This window comes from Sorex araneus, chromosome 7 (assembly GCF_027595985.1).
Source record: "Sorex araneus isolate mSorAra2 chromosome 7, mSorAra2.pri, whole genome shotgun sequence".
NCBI lineage: Eukaryota > Metazoa > Chordata > Mammalia > Eulipotyphla > Soricidae > Sorex > Sorex araneus.
In genome coordinates, this window is record NC_073308.1 from 60,366,420 (window position 1) to 60,385,131 (window position 18,712).

The 18,712-nt window shown below is 47.2% G+C and overlaps 1 protein-coding gene across 1 annotated transcript in view; it reads right to left on the bottom strand.

Moving 5' to 3' along the window:
• The window catches only part of FHIP1A (FHF complex subunit HOOK interacting protein 1A), a 224,674-nt gene that overhangs the window by 29,016 nt on the left and 176,946 nt on the right, over window positions 1-18,712 (bottom strand). The window contains exon 7 of the mRNA XM_055144688.1: window positions 874-1,041. Coding sequence (XP_055000663.1) covers window positions 874-1,041 — 168 coding nt within the window. The remainder of the gene's footprint in view (window positions 1-873; window positions 1,042-18,712) is intronic.

Genomic DNA, 18,712 nt, shown 5'->3' on the forward strand with positions numbered 1-18,712 from the left:
TAAGCATTCAATATTATTACCATGATTGCTGGATTTATTCTGATTCTTGACTCCTTGTTTCCAATTTTTCATACTTTATTGATCCCCTTTTTACTCTCTTCTGAATTTGTATAACATTTTAATTATTCTAATGATTTTTTCATCATATTTCATAAATTATTTCATTATTGATGCCTGGAGCCTTAATATTTATACATCTTAACTTTATATTTATAAGTGAAATAGAGAAATACTCTGACATAGCTCTCCTTCTTCCCCCTTAATGCCATTCTTGTTATATATACTACAACTCCATATGTGACAAAGTCAATGACAATACATTGTTAAATTGCTATTACTTTTGTTTCCAATTAATACTGCATCTAAATAAAGATAGTCTTTGAGAAGTAGATTGCAACAGAGGACACTAATCCTATAAAAGGGTTGTTCAAGTTAATCAGAGCTCTAAACCAAGAAGAACTACCTAAATTCAGAACCACGGAGACTTCCGTTTCAAAATATTTGTGGACTGAAAGATGAACTCTGAGCCCAGATGTGATACACAGTCTGGGTCCCTGGATCTTCCTGCACGTAAGCCCATATGCATCCCTAATGCTGCTGCCTCATATTCTGCTCATTCCAAAGAAGGAAATGCCAACCCAGAGCAACCAAAAAAAAAAAAAGGGGGGGGCCAGTGAAAGGCAGTAAGAGCTTCTTGCTGACAAAGAGGCTCCTGACAGCAAAATGCAACTAGCTCATCTCATCCAAAGGTAACGGCTGCAGGAAAAACAAGAGGAAAAAAAATAAAAGGAAGAGAAAAGGAGAACTTTCATCTTTTATTCCCCACACAAGCTCTCAGGTGGATATGCCTCTCCTTGACCCCATCCCACTTACCCGGAAGGGGGTGTTAATTCTGCTGGTGAGTGTGTCCAGGATGTGGACATTTTCATGCTGGTGCAGCAGGATAAAGCGCAGGAAGATCTGCAGGAGTGCTGGCTCGGAGATGCTTCGCAGGAAAAGGTCCAGGTACGCTGTGGTGGTCATGACCTCCTCCACGGTCACCTGGGGCCAACAAGAGAGTGAGCACAGGTGAGTGCAAGCACAGGTGAGTGCCCCTCGGGGCTTTGACTGGGGCCTCCCGGGTGACCCCATCAAGGCAAGAATACACCTGCCCCCACACCTCTTCAGAGCATGGACTGAAGCCCTTAAACTTCCACATTTCCTCAGGTCATTTCTGCCCCTTAATCCAGCAAGGGGGAAGCAGAGGCAAAAGAAGCAGTTCAAGGATCCAGCACCTCTAATCACTGAAAGTCATAAAGATTTTAGTGTCTCATCAGAAAGGGGGAGAAAAGATAATAGAAAGTATTTACATGGTCAGTAAAGGACTAATTAGAGAACTCACTATACATTGTTTCTCTGTTAAGTCATTGCACTAGTATTTATTGGGAACTGCTGTGCGCAATGAGCTAGAAGCACAGAAACTATTTTCTGTTCAATACATGATCTAACAAAATAACATGATCTAACAAAATAACAACATAATAACCAGCAAATGAGAGGGACAGACTGCTGCAGATGTTTAGATGGGTTTCTGGGAAGTTGTGGGTCAAATTTCTAGAACTAAAGAATATAAATGTACTTTTAAAGTGATATAACAGTTTACTGCTTATTTAAACAACTGTGACATTTTTATAATATAAATTAATATTATCCAATGGTATAATTTTTTTCCCATGCAGAAAATGGCCCTTCTTTCAGAGAACTATAAGCTCTTCAATGGTTAGATCATGTTTTATTTGATACTTAGAGCATCAAAATTTTAATGTTAAGCACTTTAATTGGGAATAAGAAGAGTGCAAATAATAAGTCTGTGTCTTCATAAAAGTGGAATAAAACATCTCTAGGTGCACGGGATTTGCAGTCGGGAGAACAGAAATACTCTAACTGAATTCACATAAACTTCTAAGGAAGCAATTCCAAGGTCCAGATTCCAACCCTCGACCCTAGCATGAGACGTTTCTCCTGCACTGAGCCCAACAAGTTTGACTCGGAACGAAACAGATGGCGACACTGAGAGACTGCGTCTCCCTCTCCCCAGCTTTCCATCTTCTTTCCTTCTCCTTTTAGAAGTGTTAACTGTCACTTTATCATACTGTACCGAGTCCTATATTTTCTGAGACTTTCCTCTTCTGATAATTTCTGGTTTCAAAATCCGCTTCTCAGTTTAGAACCAAGCTCTGCAAATCTGCTCTGTGGAGGTGGGCCCTGCTGGCTGCGTCTGTGCATGAAGGGTTTAAATCACGGCCATGTGCCTTGGTGCTTAGTCCTGTTCTAGAGAGGGGCCAGGTGGATACGATATTGCCAGATCACTTTGGTCTGTTTTCTTGATGCGGAGGGAGATGTGCTTCTCCGGGACTCTCGAACCCACTCTTGGAATTTCCTGACAGGGAATCCAGACCAAGAGATCTGAATGTAGTGGTAAAAGGCAACATCCAGCCCCTCCAGCTCCAAACCCTCAACCTTGAACATCCCACCATGTCCTCTTTAAAGAGCTCAGGAGCCCAAACGCAGCCGTGCAACAGGTAAGCATCGACCTGCTGGCACCTGGGCTGCCCCGAACAGCTCCTGCCTGCTGCTTCCCTGCAACTGAACCAGCTCCCCACTCGAGCACTGGCGTTCTCTGCTGTCCAGGCCAGGCTCTGCACTGAGCAACACTCACTGTCTTTTCTCTGCGACTCCAGTACACTGGACAGTCGGTTCCACAAGCCACCAGTGAATATTTTCTGAAAAAAAAAAATGGCAGTTCCCAAGGATCTCGTGATTTACAATGGCCTGATCAGAGCTTTAAAGCTCTTTTTTGTTCTTTTAAATTTGGGGGCCATACCCAATGGTGCTCAGGAGTAACCCCTGGCTCTGTGTTCAGGGGACCATGTGTGGTGTTGGGAATTCAAACTGGGGTCTGCCTCATGCAAGACAAATGCTTTACCCCCGATACAATCTTTCTGGCTCCAGTTTGAAATAAAACTTTTGGAAGAGTTTTAAGCTTTCTTTGTCTCTCTTTTGAAGACCCCAGAGAGCGAAGGCAGTTTTTCTAAATAACTGAAACACAACTGATGTCTAATGACTGGAGCTCAGGGAAAATGGCCAGAAAAGCATGTATACACTCCCTGAGCACAGTCCCATGTTGCTGCTGCACAGGCCGGTTTCATGAGCACAAACACCAGCCAGGAGTGGATCGAGTCAAGGTCCCTTCCCCGAAGTCCTGACTCCCAGCCAATGGAAGTAGAGCAACCCTCTCCCAAGGAAGCTGGCATGTCCTTTCTTTTCATTTTTTTCTTAATTTTAGAATTTTTGTTAGTACACAGAAATGCAACTGACTTCTAGTTAATTTTGTTTATTCTACCAGTCGGTTGAATATATTTATTGGTTCTGCTGCTGGCAGCTTGGTCAAGTGGGAAATGGAGGGAGGCTGACTCCAGGAAAGAGTGCTTCCCCATCTCTGCTCAACCTACTCAACCAGCGCTTGGAGGGAATGCTTGTCTTGGATCAGGACTGGCAGAGTCTGTCTTGACCTCAGGATAGGCATCTGGGGTCCTCTGCCTTCCCCTCACAGTCAAGGATTTCCAGAGGAGGTGAAACGAAAAAGCAAGATCGTGTTTTATTGAAACTTCACTTAGAAAGATATGAGGGGAGAGAGAGAGAGAGAAAGCACACTCTCCAGAGAGGACATGGGCATCTCTCCAGGATGGAAAGAGCAAAAAGTCATAGAGACCAGCAAGCCAGGTACATGTGAAGAGCAAGCCACCTGCATGGCTTTCTGCAGCCAGTGTCCCCCGTCCACCTACAGGGCGGGATGTCCACCTACATCCTGCTGCATTCTGGGAGCTGCGCTTGCGACATCCGCTTCCCCAGCCCACCACACCGCTGTAAGTTACTCTAGAACTTCGCACACTCAAAAGCTCGGCTGTTAGACTCTAAGGCTCCGTCTCCGGGGGCTGGCATGAAAGGAGACATCAAACACCTAATATTTACTACGCTCAGGAGGGATAAAGAAGAAGATTTTTTTTTTAAGAAATCAAAGCTGTCATTTATAAGCTGAGAGGATTTGAGAAAGTACTCGGAGGGGCAGTGTTTACATAACGTGCTATAAATGTTAAAACCCTGATTCTATTACGCTTTGAGTTGCGAACTCTGTCAGTCAGGGTCACACTCACTCTAAGCTAACACCCAAACCAGGGCGGCTGCTTCCCTTCTCTTCCCCCTCTCTTGCCTCCACCATATTTTCACAACCCTTGGAATCCTTTTATCCTAGAAAATCTTTTCCTGCCCCATTATCTTACTTTCAGAGCATTCCTCTAATCCCCCCCAAACACGCAGCCTCCTTAATGAGGATGAGGCTGGGGCCTAAGCATGATCACTTGAAAGCTGAGAATGAACCAGCGGGAGAAGGCGGCTGTGCTGGGCAGAACGTCCCACTGATGCTTCTTCTACTAAGACCCACGGGGCAGGAGAGGTGCTCCTTGTCACTGCCCAGGTAAGGAGGCCCATCAGTTGCTGATGGAAGTTGGAGATGACTCTCATCTTTATTTACCAGTTCTGGAAAGAACCTCAGATACCTGCATCTCTTAGAAAAATCGTGATTGTGTTCTCCCTTCCTGCCTTATAAAACACAATAATTAAGGTAAAGGCATTTCTTACTAAAGGTAGACGAAAATAAGCACAGCAATCAAGGGAAAACTCAGTTCCTACAAGGAAATGACTGTGTGAGGTGGCCAGGCAGATACAGCATGAGCCGTTAACAGCCCATCAGCCCAGGCACTCGGTGGTCAGTTGGCCTACTGAGGTCTACATTGCAGCCCAGACTCAGATCCCTGGTTAACCTGCCATCCAGTTTGGGTCAGCTGAGCCCTTGGAATAGGTCAGCTAGGGGCCAGAGAGACAACTCGTGGTTTTGTTAAAAGGAATTCCTTGCCTGTGGCAAACGCAGTTTCCATCTCTGGCATCCCACATACCCTGAGCATGGCTGAGTGCAGCCCTAGAGGGTGACCTGGTTATCCCCTGCTATCACAGGACCGACTGGCCACATATCATGGTTGGGTCACTGAAACACCACTTAAGAGACCCCTCAAAAATGTGAGGGGTGGAGAATCCCAGGACACAGCTCACAGGGCCAGAGTACAGAACTTGCATGCACGATGCCCCAAACTCACTCCCTAATGCCACCAGTTATCACTGCAGTGGCACTCAGTACCTCTGGGCCCAAGCAGTTCCATATAGTTGGACTCAAGCAGTGACCCACAAGATCAGACCAGGTATCTCTGGGAGTGGCCCCCATCCCCAAACCAACGGGGTGTAGAGACCACGTGTTCTCCTGCACTTCCCTAAAGTCAAAGCTCCCCCAAGTACAGACTAGCACCAAACCCAGCGTCATGGCCAAAGGCGTGGAAGCACTTTATTAGATGTGTGGTGTGGGAACAGAGCCCAGCGCATGGACAGCCTGACCTTTTCGTCATCAGTGCTGTTCTGGCAATTCCATTTGCATCTAAATTAACACCAGGAGTTTTATGTGTCCTGAAAAATAAATCCTCCGTGACCTAATTGGTTTTCTCGTGGTCTAGTCACACTGGAACGAATACCTGTCACCCAGGCTTGGTGCAGGCCATGGGATGGGTGGTCCACTGCTTTCCTTGATGCTCCCTTCACTAGGCAAAGGAGATTAGCTAAGCACTGCACTGTGAGCTCTTTAGAAAGGGCTCTAAAGGGGAAATGCCTAGATGACCCTTGATTGTAAAGTATAGGGAGGAAAGACAATGAGGGGAGGGTGGGGGGAGAAGAAACAGGTGGAAGCAACAGGGGCAGGGGGCAATGTACACTGGTGGTGTTAAGGAATGACAGAGCTACATATCCAAACCACAGAGTCAACAACACTGAAAGCATGAGACCAAAACTAAAATAAACAAACTTGAAAGGTGCCTGTTGAGAGGGCAGGTGGGAGAGAGGGAGCTGGGAACACTGGTGGAGGGAAGATTAACCTGGTGGCAGGATTGTGATAGAATGCTGTATGTCAAAGTCTTTATAACTCTTTAAATCATGATGCTTTCACAAAATAAAATGAAGGGGGAAAAATTAGAGAGAGGAAGGAAGGAAGGAAGGAAGGAAGGAAGGAAGGAAGGAAGGAAGGAAGGAAGGAAGGAAGGAAGGAAGGAAGGAAGGAAGGAAGGAAGGAAGGGAGGGAGGGAGGGAGGGAGGGAGGGAGGGAAAGAGGGAGGGAAAGAGGAAGGGAGGAAGGGAGGACCAAGCGAGCCCTGCCCACCAAGCCTCTGGGACCCACCCACTAAGGCCCCCCAACCAGAGATCAACAGATGGGGGTGAGAGGCAACAGAAAAGAGTTGGATCTTCCCTGCAGGTTTCTGTGCGGGGAACAAAAGCAGGCCAAGGGCCCTCTAACTGCTGCCAGAGCCAGACTAATGGACAGGCTGGCGGCCAAGGGCAGCCCTGGGGTGTTGGGCTGAGCTCGGCTCTCTGAGGACATGAGACTCAGAAGACTCAAGCACAGAAGGGCAGACAGTCACCCTGATTCCCCATGAGCGGGCTCTGCCGTCAAATATTCCAGACAAAAACAAGTCCGACTCTCAGATCTGCAGCGCTGACTCGGGCTCCCTCCCCCCACACCTCCTTCTACTCCTCAGTTCGGGTCCACATCACGCACTTCACTGACCACGGGCTGCCAGAGGCAGGGGAAGGTGAATGGCGGTGACAGCCCAAATCAGGAAGCTCAGTGGGCGCTTGCGTGAAACTACACGGAAGCAGGAAGTGGAAAGGCTGGCGAGCCACCTGGGAACTTGAGGAGCGCATCTTAAAGAGATGAAGCATAAACGTCTGTGTCCCCACCAGCACTCCTTTGAAGGATCTGTCAAATGTTAAATAGAAAAGTGAAAAGTGATAAACTTCCTCTGGCCAGTCACAAACCTCTCCCAGGGGGGTCAGCTCCTAACTGTTTCTAAAACTGCCTTTCTTCTCCGTGTGGGCTTCACTGGATACAGCAAAACTTCTCCACGAGGAGCCCAATGTTGAGGCCCAGGACTGTGCACCTCTCTACAGGGCGCAGAGAGACCCTCGACTCTCTCTGGAGGCGCTGTCCTTTGGATCATATGAGCTGGAGGTCAGAATCAAGCCGCAGCTCTGCAGGCCTGAAGCAAAGATCTAGAGGCTTCTGACGAACACCTGCCCGCACTTTCCCGTGTACTACTTGCTCCAGTTCCTTCCTCTTACAGCTGCTGTGACAGGAAGAACCAGAAAACATTGACAGTATCTATCAGATTGGGGGCAGCCACTGTCCTGAAGGGCATATATGTCACCTCTGCTTTTGGCTTTTGGGCCACACTTGGTGGTGCTCCAGGATTACTTCGGGTTCTGCTCTCAGGGCTTGTGCCTGGTGGGCTCAGGGGACCATGTGTGGTGCTGGGGATCAAAGCCAGGTTGGCCATGTGCAAGGCCAACACCCTATCTGCCGTACCATTGCTCAGTACCCCCTCTGCTCTTTGATCCACACAGTGGGTCACTAAGATGAAGTGACCTACTGGGTAAGCCAGCAGGTGCTGGGGGCAGCATTATAGGAAAGAGGTGGGGCACAGTCCCCCAGTCCACCTCAGAACTCAGGCTCACACCACCTCCTCAGGAGTACAGCAGGACCCTCCAATCAGAAAGCCTTCCTCCTGCTTAAGGGGGACCCCTCGCCCCACCCTATGCTGCTTCCCTGCTCCTCTTCCCCAGGCCAACAAATGATGGAGAACTCTGTGACCCCAAACTCCACCTCAACCTTCTTGCCTATTCTGGAATTTTCATCCAGTCCCTCCATTTCCTCCTTCTAGGCTCAATCCATTCCCTTCCTTATTTTTGTTCTCTTTGGGGCACCTCATCCTGCAGTTGCTCAAACAGGTCTTACTCCTGGCTCTGTGCTTGGGAATCATAATTTCTGGTCTGTCTGTCTCTCTCTCTCTGTCTCTCTCACTTCTTACCCCTAACTACACTTGAGGTCACCCCTGAAGAGGCTCAGGGGAACCATATGGGGTGCAGGGTCGATCCCAAGTCTGCCATACGCAAGGCAAGCACCCTACCCACTATACTATCTCTCTGGCCTCTCAACACATTTTCCTTTCTCTATGATGGCAAATGAACCGTAGAGAGGGCTGCCTCTGATCAGAGGCGAAAATTCCCAGAGGCCCTGGGCTGTGCCTGCCGCTCAGTGGAAAATCAATAAATGTGTCAAGAGGGGAGCCGGCAGATCTCTTATCAACAAAGAAACCCAAAAACTCTCACAGCCCAAATAGGGGGGCCTTCATTAGCAAGGGGACTGGATTAACTGGACAATTCATGAACAGCAGAGCAAAACTTCCTTTTCAAGTACATACCGTTTTATGGAAAACACTGAGCCTAACTCAAGCCATGCTCTTGAATCGTGGTAAAGTGATCCATGGGGGGAAAAGAAAAGAGCTTCTCCAGACTTTCCCTTAATTTCTCTTCCTGATTAACAAGATGGCACAGCTGAATTCTGATGAGGAGAACGTGAAACCCAGCAGCAGACAGGAATGGGTCGGCATCTCAGGAGTTTGTGTCCAGTAAATGTCGCTGAGACCAGTTAGCCAGGAAGGGGTATTGGAGTCCCGCCCTCACCACCCCATTCATTCCTCCTGCCAGCTGGGCAGAATCTCGTGGGGCTGGATTCATCCACAGACTCATCCGCCAGGATTCCAGGACTATAACAAAGGCAGGCACGGATGATCAAAGGCAGCTTTGGCTCTTGGCTTATTTTCCATGAGACACACAGAGACTCCAGACAAAAGAAGACAGAGAAAACACACAGGTGTCTGCCCACACGAATTCTGTAATTCTAGTCTTTCTGATCGCTCCTCTGTTATCCCGAACCTGCTCATTACCCAGCCCTGGAAAATGACAGGGCAAGGCCCACTGAGGCGGCGATGTCAGAGTTCTCCTCTTTCACCTGGCACACAAGTTACAGATGAGAATGGGGGGAAAGGAGGCCCTTAAAAACAGTCAGTGAGCATGGAAAGATGCCACGGCGAAGTGAGGTGAGCAGGCTGCTTTCTTCCACTCTGTTCTCCTTCCTTCTTGGTTTCCTCCCCACAGTTTGTTGAAGTACGTGCAGCGCATTTGTTGCTGATGAATTGCTGACATTCTCTTAGGAGCATGCTGGGCAGGAATCAAGATCCACAACAACTTTCACTCCAGACTGTCTGAGATGTGTGCCAGCGGCTGCCTTAGATAAGGTGGGGTTCTGGATGAGCTATTTTTTTCTTTACTTCTAAAATTTCTCAGCTGAGGGAGGGTGGGACCTTGCCTATCTTTTCATAATTCTGATGCTTAAGAACCGAATCCTTTGTTACAGCATTATCTCCCTAAAGCACTTGTTGAAATGAAAAAGAGAGGAAAAAAATCTAATTTCCCATTTCAAATTGAAAGTAAAAGTGAGCTTAATTTATAACCTCGTTTTCCTCTTTCTCGAGGGGAGAGGAGTGCCTGATGCATAGAGTTCAGGATGAGGAGGCTGGACAGCACCTTAGACTAGGGTGAGAGTGTGTATGTGTATACAATGAGTTTTGTGTACTCAGACTATGTGTGTGTGGGGCAGGGCGGCTGTGTATGCAAAGGGAGGAGTGTGTGTATACAATGAATTGTGTATGTGCATACAATAAGGAGGGGTGTGTGTGTGTGTGCGTGCAAGGAGGAGTTTTATCTAAGCAGGTTGTGGGAGACTGTCCTGTTCATAAAACCCCCAACGTCAGGATAGTCCTCTGGCAAACTGTTTAGGACTTTTCTGGCAAGCAAACATGCACTGGAAAGAACAGGCAAAAGCAAGCAAACATACATCCACAGGCAAGCAAATGTGTGCCCACGAAAGAAAAGTATAAAACGGTTTGGGGTCTTTTAGATGTAGAGGGCAACATAGGCAAAAATAGAATCGGAAATTATCACAGCTTTAAACTTTAAAGAGTGCAAACTGACTGGCTACATGAAATACCTCACCGTCAGCTCTTAATGCACTCGATGAATTTTGCTGTGCTCACTAACTGCTCTTAATGTCTCTGTCAACTTAAACAATGGCTCACCTGTTGAGAGCCAGGGCAGGAGAGCGATACTGTACTGAACAAATGGCCAGCCTGTGCGCTCGCTGATGGCTGCCCGGCAACTCCAAACCTTGTGTGTTTGTTTGCCTCATTCTCCATGACTGATTCCTACTGGACAGAGTTGGAAGCTGCCAATCCAATTGGCTTTAGTGTGGTAAACTGCCATATATCCCAGGTAAGATTGGGGTCAAATGCTTACTGCCATCACTCCTACGCTACCTGAGATCCCCTTGAAACCCAGCCCGTCCAACAGTACTTCTGTGCCTTAGTAAAAGGTTCCCATTCTGAGTGGAAGGACCCAGAGAGCCCCAATTTGGGAAGCTAGCGGTCTGGGCAGATCAGAAGGTGATCTGCCAACTAGATGAAGGCGTCCTTTCTTCCTGTGGATGGGCAGGGCACACGTAGGACCACAGTCCATCAGGCAGCCGGGATACCCTCTCCTCTGCAGATCACCTGTACAGCCTCTACCTGCCCAGTGGGTGACATGTGCCTGGCGCTTACAGTCATGGAGGTATCCAGATTCTCATCACTGTCACTGTCACTGTCATCACGTTGCTCATCGATTTGTTTGAGTAGGCACCAGTAACGTCTCCATTGTGAGACTTGTTGTCACTATTTTTGGCATATCGAATATGCCACAGGTAGCTTGCCATGCTCTGCCATGTGGGCGAGATACTCTCCGTAGCTTGCTGGGCTCTCTGAGAGGGATGGAGGAATCGAACCCGGGTCGGCCACGTGCAAGGCAAATGCCCTACACACTGTGCTATATCATTCTAGCTTCTCATCAGTGGATCAAAATCTTGTTAACAAGGAATAAGCTTTGGGGTTTTCAGAAGGGACAAATTGTCTAAGATACATTCTTTTGTTCTTCCTGAGTAATAAACTGTTTTTGTTCTGCTTGGGGCCACATCTGAGAATGCTCCAGTGTCTCTCCAGGAAGTGCTTGGGAGGCGTGCGGTGCTGGGTCTGAGCTGTCTCTCCAACCCAACACACCAGCTCTCTAACGGGAAAATTACATTCCCCCTCTCCCTTGGCATCTAGAGGTGGCCAGTGGGGTGAAACAGAGTTTGTATCTGGAATAGGAAAAGACCATTACAGGGAGTTTTCTGTTACCCACAGGTACTACTTATGCAAACGGCCATGCTGATTTCTCGTAAAATAAGATGATCTGCCTTGTAAGTAAACTGCTACAGAGATCCCATGCCTAGCATGTGCCTGGCATATAACAGGTGCTCAAAATCTATTTGTTGAGTGAGTGAATAAATGAATGTTTAATAACACAGAAGCTCAAGATAAATTGGAAAGAAAACATCAAGAAGACTCTTGTAACCCATTCTCCAGAGAATCCTCCAAAGCAGGGGAAAACGGTCTTCAAACTTTTCTTTAACCCTGACCTATCATAAGAATGACATTTTACAGTGATTTTTAATATTCAGCATCACTAAGTATAATATACTCTGGTATTTTGCATACTAATGGAAATATGACAAATTGACTTTCTGACTCACTCATATGGCAAAACCTGGTATTTGAAGATGGCTGGAGCAGGGATTGAGAGCATGTAGCTCAGTGATCGAGTGCCACCTGGCACACTGAAGTCAAGAGGCAAGTTCGATGCTCAGCATTGCCCCAACTACTGGGTGCTATCCTAGGGCCCCAATGTACAGAGTGTGACCCCAATGTACTGCAAACCAAGTGTGCACCCCCCCCCCAGCACTGCCATGGTCTATGCTTACCTACCAATTCTCTGTAATAAACAAGAATGAAGATTAATTTTTAAATGAAAAACTTATGATACTGAAATTTGGATGGAGAAAGGAGATGGTGTTAGAAATAAGCACATCTGTAGCTGTTTTGGCACTGTGTTCAGTGGGCTCACTGATGCCTTGGGGATCTCAAGACCATCACACCAACCCTAGGGTGGCACTGGGAAAATTCCTGGCACAGAGGAGGCACAGGAGGCTGCTGGCCGACCATTCTGTGTACCACTCCCCCAGTTCCTGCCCCGCCAGCTCTGTTTAGACCTTCACTTCCTTCCTGCACAGTGCAAGTTCTGTGCCAGCTGCTCTTTCTCTTCGCCGCCAGGGGAACCGCAAGAGTGCTTCCTTGCCAAGCGGGAATTCTCTCAAGTGCACAGATCTAAGAACTCTAAGGCAGAAAGGGGGGTCGTGCCAGGTAGCAGAAAGTGATATGAGGGGGAACAGGAGACCCTGGCACTTTCACCCTTGCCCTCTGGTACCCCAGGGCAGGTGCTGTCTTAGTGTCTCACCTGCTATGGCAAGAAGCAACAGTGACCTGCCCTGTCACATGGCACACAAGTTCACGTGCTAAGGGCCAAGGTCAGTGGTGTGATATGTCAAAAGTTGGAGATGGTGGTGGAACCTTGTCCACACATGCAGGGCTGACCAAGAAAGGCAGGCTCTGTGGGGGGGGGGGGGGGGTCATTAGAAACACATCATAGAACCTTAGACCAGTGGCTTTCAACCTTGTCTGGCTGCATACCCGCAGATCCAGGTTTGAAAACCACCTGCTTAGTAGAGTCACTAATGTTTGTGTAAAACTGCCGCCTGGACCTGCAGCCAAGAATTGCGGCTGAAGAAGGGGGAGGGCTCCCTTTCCCCACCCTCCACTCACTCCTCTCCCAGAGCGCAGACTCTGAATGTTCCCTCTGCAGCCCCAAGCCACGTGCTCAGCCGTAAAATGATGACACTGAGCTAAATGATCCATCCTCTCAGCCTCCCAGATCTGAGCCTTGGACAGCATGGAAGTAATGGAAGTAAGAACTCTATTCACTTCTCTGCTTTGACAATTGCGCCTTCCAGCCTAAGTGATGGAAACCATCGAGGCACAGTGATAAGAGGGCAGGTCACTATCATTGCTATAGTTCTTGAAGCAGCTGCTTGCGAATTGTGTGCTTTTCATGTGTACAGTATACTAGAAGCTGCGGAGGCACAAAAAGAGGAGGCAAGACATGTTCTCTCTCCTGCCATGGCCAGCCTGGGACAGGGCGCTGAGCGTCGGGGTGACATGCAGCCCACCCCTTCTTTGTTCAATATGACTTTCCAGCTGCCACCACTCTAACAGTCTGAAAGATCAGACTTTTTTAATACAGCAGAGTCCAGAGAGACCTGAGGTTTGCTCCCGCAATGACCTGGCCTGGCCGTGCCCTGTCCTGTGCACAGGGAGGGGCAAACTGGCTATCTTGATAAGGCAAAGCATCTGCCTGATGCTCTCCAAGGCCAGACTGCCAGCAGGAAGGACACAGTCCTCCCTGGGGCACTGGGGCAACCTCAGCCTTGTATTATAAACCCTGTCCTCCCCCAGCAGCTAAGTTGATGGCAGAGGAGTGGTTCGGGCTCTCCAACCCCCTCGCTCATTATGTGAGTTTCTCAACCCATCAGACCACAGGGCGCCTCCTAGGCCCATTAACCCACACGGGCTTTTCTGGAACTGCCTAACCCTCCCTCAGCGATGTGAGTTTGGTTCACTCTGATTTCTCAACCACCACTGTGCTGGCCCAGTGCTTCCAGGAAAGGCCCCTGCACTCCTAACACGGCTGACTCATAGCAGATGGCAAGTGGCACCTGTCACCTGTGAGTGACAGCACATGGGCAATGGGGACAGAGAGCTGTCTACCCATTCAGACCTGGTGGCTGTGAGGCTCGGCCTCCGCTCTCTTCAGTGTCCCAGTATCCAGCCCAAACTGTGCCACTGAAGCCCCTGGAATCTGAGGCACTGGACAGAATGCCTCCCCGAGCAAAGCCATCCCCAGAAATCCTACTGACCCGCCACGCACCCCACTGCGCTGTCTCGTCTGAAGGACACGGGTGGGACACACACAGGATGGGGCGGTCAGGGAGATGAGGCTCACCAGGAGAAGGCACAAAGGGACCCATGAGCCATGGAATCCACTGCAGCATGATGACAATGCGGGGCCGGGGTCCGAGTGTGCCGAGCCCACAGGGCCGCGCTGGTGCCCTGAGCCCTCCCCATTCTCACCCCACAGATGAAGCCCAGGCCATGCAGGCACTTTCCAGCTCAGGCACCATTTCCAAAGGAGGGGAGAAAATAGCAAATTACTGTCTGTCATTCAGCATTGCTACTCTAAACTGAAGGCCAGCGACAGCCCCCGTGGACACCATCAGAGGTTTGTGCCTTGTACTATGTTAGCACTTCTTCCACATTATCCCACTCAATTCACCTTGGCCCCGGGTGGTCAGTATATGGGTTCTTAGAAGAGAAAAAAATTGAGGCTTGAAAAGCATGCTCCAAGGCCAGAAAGGGAGTACAGGGTGCAGGTGCTTGCCTTGCACAAGGTTGACGGGGTTCACTCCCAGGCACCATCTATGGTTTCCTGAGCACCAACAAGGTCACGCCTAAGAACAGAGCAGGAAGAGAACCTGAGCCTCAAAGGATGTGACCAAATACCCATACCCGCCCCCCACAAAGTGTACCCAAAGTACCCAATTGCATGCTCTGCATTGTATTTGGGGAAAAGTCAAGAGTTTAAGCAATGCCTGGACACTTGTATCCCCTGCCCTCTAAAATCCAAACAGAAAAACTTTACAAGTTTAAATCTTTAAAAGTTATACAGACTATGTGATAATGACTGTGAAAGACATTGTCTTCCCTTCTAAGAGTTCAAGTACCGGCATTGGAGGATGTAAATCCAACTCTGCCCTTTTAGCTTCTTGTCCCTCCCTCCAGGAAATTCAGCGACATTTCTCAGAACACACCGATCCCAGAAACTCCAAAGAACCCGCTGAACCTCTTACCCCTGGAAGCAACCAGAAAACATGAGATTCATCGCTGAGTCAACCAGGGGAGGGAAAGGCTTTTTTTTTTTTTTTTATTGAATCACCGTGAGATAGTTACAAGCTTTCGTGTTTGGGTTACAATCACATAATGATCAAACGCCCATTCCTCCACCAGTGCATTCCCCAACACCGATATCTCTGGTATACCCCCACCTTCCCACCCTCCCCCTGCCTCCATGGCAGACAATAGAGGGAACAACTCTTAATAACCAATGAGAAAAAATCTGAGACATCATGGGAGACACCCAATTCCCTGTCACCTCTGGGATAACTGCCCACAAAATGGAAGCAACCTGACAAGACAACTGAGGAGGGCGAGGAACTTCACAAATACCATAAACTTCCACTCCCCCAAGCACCCACTCCTGCCCCATTGTGGCCGGCCATCCGTAAAGTCGCAGCCCTCACACCTGGACATATGCCAGTACTGAGTCACTGGGGCTCAGTGACTCCAGTGCTCTAGTCCCAATGTGGCACAATTTCTAGTCCCAAGGAGAACTGTCCCATATATTCAAACCTGGCTTGGAATCCAGCAATTCCCTTTTTTAAAAAAAGAGGTAATATTGGTATATAAGAACACTCATTGCTTTACCTACCATATGCTTTGGGGGTGCACTGTTATGATGTCATCCACACCCCTCCACCACTGTCCACTGGACCCATTCAGCTGCCCAGCCCCCTTCCCCTTGGTCATTTCTGTGGTCAAATTCTAAGGATTCAACCTTGTCTGTTCCCTTCGTTTTTTATGTATCACATGGGAGTGAGATCATCAAGTTGTCTTTCTCTTGATTTGCTTAGCATGACGCCCTCCAGTACCACCCACATTGCAGGGGAAGGCAAGTTTTCATCCTTCACTGTGTAAAAAAATGTCACCTCTTCTCTCCTTACTTCCCTACTGTTGGGTACAAGGATTGTTTCCAGAGCTTGGCTATGCATATGGCACTGCAATAAACGTAGGTGTGCATGTATCTTTTTGAACTCGTGTTTTTGGATTCTTAAGACAGACATCTAGGGCTGGAATTGCTGGTTAATGTGGCAACTCTATTCTGAATTTCTTTTAGAAATTTCCATGCTGCTGTCCAGAGAGACTGAACCCATTTATATTCCTACCAACAGTGTATAAGTGCTCCTTTTTCTCCACATCCTACCAGTACTTGTCTCTTGACCTTTTTGATATAATTATTCTCACTCCCATGAGACCGGATCTCACTGCCACTGTGATTTGCATTCCCCGGATAATCAGTGAGCTGAACATAATTTTTTTTCATGTACCTACTGCTATTTATATGTCTTCTTTGGGAAAAGGTCTGTTCATCTCTTCTCTCCTTGTCTTGATGGGGTTGTTTAGTTTTTTGTGGTGGTGGAGTTTATACTTCAATGGATATTAGCTCTTTGTTATATGTGTTATGGACAAATGGTTTCTCCCGTTCAGCAGAGTGTCTTTTTGTTTTAGTCTTAGTTTCTCTCACAGAGCAGCAGCTTTCAGTTTGACACAGATCCATCTGCTTATTGTTGCTTTTGTTTTTCTTGTCAACGATATCAAATCACTGAAGACACCAATGAAGCCAATATCATGGCATGCTTCACGTATGTTTTCTTTGGCATATTTTATGAATTTGGGTCCAACATCTAAGATTCATTTTCAGTTAAACTATATGCATGATGGGAAATAGTGGTTCAACTTCTTTTATGAAGTGTGGCTATCCCCCTGTCACAACCCCACTACAGATCCTTACAGCAATGCTTCTCAATCCCGGCTCCATATTAGACTCACCTGGGGAGCTTTCCAACATCCTCAAGCCCCTCCCCAATCTGGAAACAGAAAACTGAGAACCTCTGGGCGTGGAGCCAGGCTTCCCTGCACCTAGGCCAAAAATGGTACACAGGTGCTACTCTGCTCATCAGACATTTCAGCTGATGGAGTTACGAAAGCAAACAAACACACTTGATTTTTACTGAATTCTTTGGAAATATGAAGCTGACCGATCTCATGCCTTGCAAATAAAACTCGGAAGGTGAAAGGGTATTTTAGATTATAGCAAAGTTGGCACTAAGATCTACAGCTTTGTGTCACCCACTCTGCCATCAAGTCACCCTGGTTTGACAAACACCATGGTCTGCTACCTGCCACACATACACAAAACATAGTCTGGACATGGCTTGTGAAAAGATTTTACATTTCGAATGAAAACAAAGGAGTCATTTAGAAGCTTCAAAAATGTCATTTATCCTAATGGATAATAAAATACTGAACAGTATTAAGTTAATTGCCCAAATGAGTACTAGAGGATTTCCGAAGAATTCTAGGAGCATCGGACTAATTTCCAACTCTGATGGGAAAGCCCATTCTACAACAGCACATTTTTAATTAACAAGTAAAAGCATCTACGTGTCAACTGGAAACAAGGTCTTCATAACTACCCACTTCTTCACCCTCAAAAGAAGAAAGTTCAACAACATGCTTTTTTGTTGGCACGTGGAGGAATGAAATGATGGTATCATTGGTGCTGCTAACCTCTCCCTCATGACATGTACCAAGGGGTCCTTTGGAGAATCAGTCAATGAGTTAAATGATATTGCTTCCTACTATCACAGAGGGTCACCCGATACTTGAACCTGGGAGTCTCCTCTTTGACCCACTAGGTGGCGCAAGCTCTCCTTTTCCCGCAGAACTGCTGGAGAGACTTGCACCAAATACTTCACAGGGGTGCAACCAAGCAGCCCTATGGGTTGCCCAGGAATCTTGAAAGGAAGGGTTTACTCTCTAAGGACTCTGCTGCAATTAGCAAAAGCCCCTAAATTCTGCAATAAAAGCTAGAGAGTTAATTTATGTCGGAAGGCATGTGGGGCAATTGAAAGAGATAATGTACTAAACACCCAGAGACCCAGGCTTTGGGCCAGGCTCACACAGTAATTACCTGTTATCCTCAACCTGTATCCCTCAACCTCTCTGGCCCTCAGTGTCGTTAAAAAATGAGAAGCTGGGAGTACACATCAGGAACCATATTAGTCAACTCTGATGAGTGTATATATAACATATTACATTTTAAAAACTAAGTTGTAATTAATTCATTTACTGAAAAACACTTTATAGAGTTGGGATTAGTCAAATCCTGCTGGTTCCTAGAAATCCCCTAGTAATCACTTGGGCAATTAACTTTTTCAATAGTGTTCAGGATTCTACTACCAGTGGATAAATGAAGGTTTTGGAAGCTACCAGATTGTTCCTTTGTTTTCCTTCTATAGATATTTTGAAATCTTTTCACCACTCTGCAAAATAAATGGCATCTATTTATTGGGTGCCAAGCACTGGACAAGCCCTCTGCCAGGGAATAAGGACAGAGAGATAATGAGGGTGCTCCTTGCCTTTGTACCATGCACAACTCCTCTGCAAACTGAAATCTAATGGATTTCCAAGTTCTAAATTCTTCAATTCTGGTATATTATCTTCAAAGAAATATACCAGACAGCTGATCCAGTTACATCTGTTGTAAATATAAACATCACATGCTTATCGAGGCAGTCTGCTGGTGTGATAAACTGGAAAATGAGGGATCGCCAATTATTTTTGATGCAACATGGCACAGCAATCCACACTGACCAGAAAAAAGAAAATGGTCCACTTGGTCATTCTATGAATGGGAAAGCATATTTGAAATCTGACAATGACTAAGCATTGAGATCATTTCAATAGTTCATTTTCCTTGTGCTTCCTTTTCGTAACTATATCTTATTTTTCTTTTTCCAGAAAGATGTATCTCAAATTTGATC